We start from the raw sequence: 7250 nt of genomic DNA, 5'->3' as shown, positions 1-7250 counted from the left end.
GCAAGGTTCATCTGAAATGACACTTTCATTTAGAAAGCTTTCTTTTTTACCTGCAAGTCACTATTCATTCCCTTCATTATATTTTAATACAGCACATCTAGTCTTTTTGCATCACAGCCTGAATTGCCTGCTAATTGGCAATGGGTCTCTCTTCACTAGATTATGAGCTCCTTTTCAGGAGCATTTCTAAGACCTAAGAAGGTTTTACCCTCCACATTCACATCCTGCGCTCACTCTACCCACTGTCTTTTCTAATATCTCATCTTTTGCAAGCATTGAATTAAGGGTAAACAGAACTGAAATTTTAAAGACCACAGTGCCCATATTGAGGATCTAGCTCAGTTTGTTGGCAAGGTCCACAATATATACGACATAATCCGTGACTTGATGACTTGAGGATATTTCACCAAGACTTTTCCATCAAGACACATGGTAGTCATGCTTGATAAGGTAGCAAATGCATTATAAGACAGCTACGTATCATGTAGATCAGGAAAGGGAACAATCAATTTAATTTAAAGGATCCAGCGAAGACCTCATGGAGGAGATCTGATTGGAGATCAAGAATAAGTAGGACTGAGAGGAAAAAAGTGTTTTAGGTAAGGGAAACATGAGTAAATTAATTGAGTAGGTGTACAAAGGAACATTGGAGTGGTGAACATGGCCTAGTGCCCTGAGCTGAGCGGAAGAAAGCAATGTGAGATATAAGAGACAGTGGAGCACCTGGAATACCAAAATAAGGAAAATGGATTTGGTTTGACATTAATTGAAGAGCATTTCAAATTCTTGACCAGGCAAGTGTATTTTTCCAGTCATTGCTGAGCACTACAAAGTGTCACATTTTGTTCAAGGTGTTAGAAATATGAACATAACAGAGAAATCCCTTCCCTCTTAAGCCCATATGCTAATGGTGGTTGGTGCATGGAGTAACTGATTATAAATGTACTAACAAATTTATATATGAAATACTGAAATGTGGAATGAAGGAAATAAAAATAGGGTAAATTAGATAAAGGAAACTGGGCTAAACTAAAGTGAAAGGAGAACCATCACAGTAATTCATACATGAGACTAAACTATAATATCAGAGATTTCCTTCCTTCTTTTCTTCTTTCTTTCTTTCTTTCCTCTCTCTCGTCCGTCCTTCCTTTCCTTTCCCTTTTCCTTCCTTCCTTCCTTCCTTCCTTCCTTCCTTCCTTCCTTCCTTCCTTCCTTTCTTTCTTTCTTTCTTTCTTTCTTTCTTTCTTTCTTTCTTTCTTTCTTTCTTTCTTTCTTTCTTTCTTTCTTTCTTTTTGTTTTTGTTTTTTTTAGGGCTGCACCCAGGGCATATGGAGGATCCCAGGCTAGGGGTCTAATCAGAGCTGTTTCTGCCTACCTATGCCACAGCCACAGCAATGCCAGATGTGAGCCTCATCTGCAACCTATACCAGAGCTCATGGCAATGCTGGATCTTTAACCCACTGAGTGGGGCCAGGGATCAAACATGCAACCTCATGGTTCTTAGTTGGATTCATTTCTGTTCTGTCAAGACAGGAACTCCCGGAGTTTTCTTTTTTTTCTTTCTCTTTTTTTTTTTTTTTCATTTCTGTACCCATGGCATATGGAGGTTCCCAGGCTAGGGGTCTAATTGGAGCTGTAGCTGCCAGCCTACACCACAGCCAGAGCAACGCAGGATCTGAGCCTCATCTGTGACCTACACCACAGCTCATGGCAATGCTGAATCTTTAATCCACTGAGTGAGGCCTGGGATCTATCCCACAACCTCATGGATACTAGTCAAGTTCGTTAACCACTGAGCCACATGGCAGCTCCTAATATCAGAATTTTCAATAAGGTTTTTGCCAGATGTTGTGATGAATACAACTCAGAGTAAAGTTGATGATCTGGTATCAAGCTACTACACCTTTTAGTTTCCTCTGAAATGCTAATCATCCCTCATAAACCATATTAGTCCCTCCACTAAAACATCAAGCGAACATGTGACTCTTCAGCTCATTTTAAATTTATGAAGATAGAAATTTAAACTGTGGTCAGGTACATAATAAGCAGCAAGGTGATCATCCCAATGACCTTAGCAACCTTAGTGGAGGCAATTTGCTGTAACCGCCTTGTCTCACAGGGCATCTTTAAACGTGTTGAGCCTTGAATCTCCCCACAGAAATATACTGATGCCAGTGCAGGGCAATCCCTCAGGATGTGATGGAAATTTTTGCTTTGTCTTGTAAGGGATGTAACTATTGACCCTATTTGTATTCTCCCAGGTTTTCGTTCTTTTAATCCTAAGTGTTTTAGAGACCAAGGTTCATACTCTGAAATTCTAAGACCTAAGGCCAAGAAGCAAACAGGAGGTGCTACAAAACATTTCTCAGTGAAACCTAGGTAAGGGAAATATTCTAATTAATTTTACTTTTACTATTAGCAGCCATTAATGTATATTTATCTGAATTGTTAAGCATCTTTTTATGGTAGCTCGACTTCAGCTATTTAGTTATATTTCTAGTTCTCAAAACTGAAGGCTATGTGAAACTAGGATGAGATTCAAACTGTAATTCATGCTAACCTTTTCTGATAAAGGTAGAATTTCAAAATACACAAATAACTGTACAAAGTAACTCTGTTAAATAATTCAGGCACTTACACTGAATATTTTTCTAACTAGGCTGAATAATTCAATGGGTTCTATTTAATATTTTAAAACAAGGAAATAAAATTGTAATCAAGGCCTTATTTTGATGTTTTTATTCTGGAAAAATAGAACTATTTTGTCCATAGAATTTATATGACTAGACATATCAGTCATTAGTCTTAGTGGATCACCAAATGATATAAGAAGATAGCCTTTTAAAGGAAAAGAAAATTTGTTCTCAAAAATTGTATTAAGATTTAAAAGGTTTTCTCTTTTTTAAGTATTAGAAAAAGTTTTAAAGCATGAAGGCAAGATTACTTTTATTTATTAGTCTTTTCTGTGATATACTTCAAAATATATCACTTAATTGTCATAGAATCAAAAAAATTGTAGATGAGTCAGGTCAGATGAAAGGAGGATACGTCACTTCGAATATTAACAAGAACCTACTATATAGCACAGGGAAGTCTACAGAAGAGCTTTTAATAACTGATATGGGAAAAAAATGGATTGATGTTTATGTATACATGATTCGCTTTTCTGTACACCTGAAACAATGCATTTTATGTCAACTTATTCTCCAACAAAAATAAATAAAATTATATATACATATATCTTATTTATCATGAAACACTGTAAAAGTTTAACATATGTAACACATTGATTTGATAATTTGTTTATGGTAATATGACTGTCATTAAAACCTTAGAAAGCACTCTATCATGTCATATAATTGTTTTTCCTGGTGGGAATAATTAAGAAGATTATAATAAAATATATGTCTACATTCATTATACTGTGCTTTTTATTCCCGGACTTTTTTATCTATTAGTTACAGGTTTATATGCTTAAGCAACATCTCTCCAATTCTCCCACCCCCATCCCCTGGTAACCACTATTTTACTCTGATTTTACAAGTTTGGCTTTTTTGGAACCACCTGTGATTTATACTATACAGTATTTATCTTCCTAAATCTGACCTATCACAATTAGCATAATTTGTTCAAGTTCCATCTATTTATTGTCACAAATGGTGAACTATCATTCTTTCATATGTATATATACGTGTATATATATGAAATGGATGGACAAAGAAGGTGGTATATATGTGTGTGTATATAGGTTACACACACACACACACAAACACACACCTATGAGGAACAATAGGTATTTCTTTATCCTTGCTATTGTGGACAATTCTGCAATAAACATTGGAGTGCAGACATACTTTGATAACTTGTTTCTACTTCCTTTGAGTATTATACACCCATAAGTGTATCTAAGGGATAATATGATGGTTCTATTTTTAATGTTTTGAGGGACCTCCATATTATTCATAGTGGCTGAATCAAGTTCCATTCCCACCAATAGTGTACCAGTGTTCCCTTTTCTCCACATCTTTAGCAATGTTTTTTATTTCTTGCTTTCTTGAGGATATGCATTCTGATAGGTGTGAGGTGATATCTCATTGTGGTTTGATTTGTATTTTCCTAATAATATTGAACATCTTTTCATGTTCCTATTGATCATTTGAATGTCTTTTTAAAAATGTCATTTTAGTCGCTCTGTCCATTTGATTATTTATATACTATTATTATTATTTTTTGTCATTTGCCTTTTTAGGGCCACACTTGTGGCATATGGAGGTTCTAAGGCTAGGGGTCTAGTTGGAGCTGGAGCTACTGACCTACACCACAGCTACAGCAATGCCAGATCCGAGCCGTGTCTTTGACCTACACCACAGCTCATGGCAATGCTGGATCCTTAACCTACTGAGCGAGGCCAGGGATTGAACATGCAACCTCATGGTTCCTAGTCAGATTTGTTTCTGCTGAGCCATGATGGCAACTCCCCCTCTGTCCATTTTAAAAATCAGATTGTGTGTACTTTTAATGCTGATTTGTATGAGTTCCTGACATATTTTGGATATTAACTATTAATTTATTAATGACGAATTTTGAATAATTTTCTTTGTAGATTCTTCTTCAAAATTTGTTGAAGAGGAAACTAATGAACATTGGTAGAAAAAAAAACAATTTCATCCATCACAGGTCATTGGACTGGAGGTAAGGTTGCAATCAATAATCTTCCCCATAGAATTTTATGGCCATTAAAAGAAGTTTAAGTCACAGCTAACCTCAAAATGCCTATAATTTAATAAAGAAAGTTTTCATTCACAAATAAAAAAAGCAATGTAGGTTATGCCTAAGGCATTCTAAAATGTGTTGAATATACAAGATATATACTCAACATTCAAGGGCATAGAGAAAATGGAGATCAGTGTGGTTTGGGGCATTTAGTACAAACTTTATTAAGTAGCATTATATTTAAATTATGCTTTACATAAAGGAAGAAATGATTTAGATATATGAACAAAAATAAACAGACAATCAGAGAGAGACTTAGTGTTTACGGAAATGTGTATGACACTGGAAAAAGGAATAAAAGATGTGGAAATCAAAGGATATTTAATTTCTTATCTATCCAAGATTTCTGTCTTTAAAAGCAAGAAATCTGAAGTTGAAAATATGTGGCAGCAAGTACAAATAAACAGAAAACAATTGGGATAATAAAATCGGATAAGGCTGAATTCAAGGCAAACATCTTAAAATGGATTTCTAATGATTTTATAATTATTTTATACTGACAAAGAATAAAATTCACAGTGATATCATCAAAAAACCAAACCAAACCAAAACTGAACAGACCTCTCCTTAATCTAGGCATTCTTCATGTAATTCTAAAGTATAATATTAACATACCTATTATATGCTTTTTTAAAACAAGCCCTTAAGTGGAAGCACATAAGACACTTTTAAACATTGGATAGATATACTTAAATTTATTTTTTAAATCTTTAATATAAATCTTGACAATAAGCTTCTTTGAGAGTACTGAAGAGAATATGGGTACCCTAGATTTGTTCACTATACTTGTATAAATTCATAAAGACAAACCTTTTCCTCTGTAGACCTTCTCCACATAATTAGAAAAATAGTCTCCTGAATCCTAAGTTTCAGATTTGAGGTCACAGAGGCTGACATCTTAGAAGAATGTCTATCCCCTAAGAAGGCTGTGCACCTGTATCACAGAGACAGAGAAGCTGGAGAAGCTCCTCCTTGTGATGTAAAATGAAAAATTTGAAGAGAAAATTATGCACATTCTAAATTAGAGTTTTCTATCCCCATAATTCCTGTCTCAGCAGGTAACACAGAGATGACTGAGGATAACTGCTCCTTGACAACCGAGTTTATCCTCACAGGATTTACTGATCACCCAGAGCTGAAGACCCTTCTGTTTCTGGTGTTCCTCACTATCTATCTGATCACCATGGTGGGAAACCTTGGTCTGGTGGCACTGATCTTTACAGAGCATCGTCTTCACAAACCAATGTACATCTTTCTGGGTAACCTCGCTCTGATGGATTCCTGTTGTTCCAGTGCCATCACCCCTAAGATGCTACAGAACTTCTTCTCTAAGGACAGAATGATTTCCCTGTATGAATGCATGGCACAATTTTATTTTCTCTGCCTAGCTGAAAGTGCAGATTCCTTTCTCCTTGCAGGAATGGCCTATGATCGCTATGTAGCCATCTGCAACCCACTGCAGTACCACACCATGATGTCAAAGAAACACTGCATTCAGATAATCACAGGGGTCTATGTAGCTGGATACCTGCATCCTATGATTCATGTTGGGCTGCTGTTTAGGTTAACTTTCCGTGGGTCTCATCAAATCAATCACTTCTTTTGTGATGTGCTTCCATTATACCGGCTCTCCTGTGTTGACCCTTATATCAATGAACTGATGATATTTATCTTTGGAGGGTTAGTTCAAATTTTCACTGTTCTCATTGTAATAATTTCTTACCTTTTCATCCTTTTGACAATTTTCAAAATGAAATCCAACAAGGGCAGAGGGAAAGCCTTATCTACTTGTGCATCCCACTTTCTCTCTGTCTCGATATTCTATGGTTCTCTTCTCTTCATGTACATTCGACCAAATCCAGTTAAAGAAGAAGACAAAGATATACCTATTGCTGTTTTTTACACTTTAGTGATTCCTTTATTAAACCCTTTTATTTATAGTTTAAGAAATAAGGAAGTAATAAATGTCATGAAAAAAATTATGAAGATGACATAATGTTCTGAAACAATTTATCAGACTTTAATCTGATAAAACATTTTTCCAAAATAACGGAACAACGAGAAGTGGGAAATGGCCACTTTGTATATAAAATATGAAATTACTAAAACAAGATTGATGTTTGAGTCAAATAACTTAAGAAGGGAGAGATTCTGTTAAAATGTATCCTAAAATGCAAGCTACCAGGTTTCTTCAGAGTAGAACTAAATATTCTTGAGGTCACAAGTTCTGTAAGGGTGTAATTAATTCCACCACAAACTGTTTCTTTTAGAGTATAATTAGTTACAATTTTCAACAAATCCAACAAACACTAGGAATGGAAGAAATTATGTACAAAGATCACTTCCATTTAATGTTGTCAGCAAATTTCTGGATCCCAAGTCATAATCTAACAAACTCCTTCACATCTCATATTTTCAGAAATTAATTTCTCCTTAAGCAACACTTCGTGACAGGAGTAAACTATACATTTACATCT

General features: G+C 35.2%; 1 protein-coding gene across 1 annotated transcript; it reads left to right on the top strand.

The window, feature by feature from the left end:
- The first annotated feature begins 5842 nt into the window (after positions 1-5842).
- LOC110256356 (olfactory receptor 5K3-like) lies at positions 5843-6769 on the top strand. Its single transcript, XM_021069836.2, has one exon. It carries the CDS (start codon positions 5843-5845, stop codon positions 6767-6769), a length of 927 nt encoding a protein of 308 aa, XP_020925495.2.
- The last annotated feature ends 481 nt before the right edge of the window (positions 6770-7250 follow it).

This window comes from Sus scrofa, chromosome 13, assembly GCF_054392235.1.
Source record: "Sus scrofa isolate SSC_HxYL_T2T_F1_AM1 chromosome 13, Sscrofa_HxYL_maternal_Yorkshire_Landrace_v2.0, whole genome shotgun sequence".
Classification (NCBI taxonomy): Eukaryota; Metazoa; Chordata; class Mammalia; order Artiodactyla; family Suidae; genus Sus; species Sus scrofa.
Note: the sequence above shows the minus strand (reverse complement) of the source record. Positions and strands in the feature narration are given on the sequence as shown.

What these genes read in the sequence shown, in the direction of transcription:
- LOC110256356 (XM_021069836.2), top strand. Translation starts at nt 5,843, where the DNA reads ATGACTGAGGATAACTGCTCCTTGACAACCGAGTTTATCCTCACAGGA.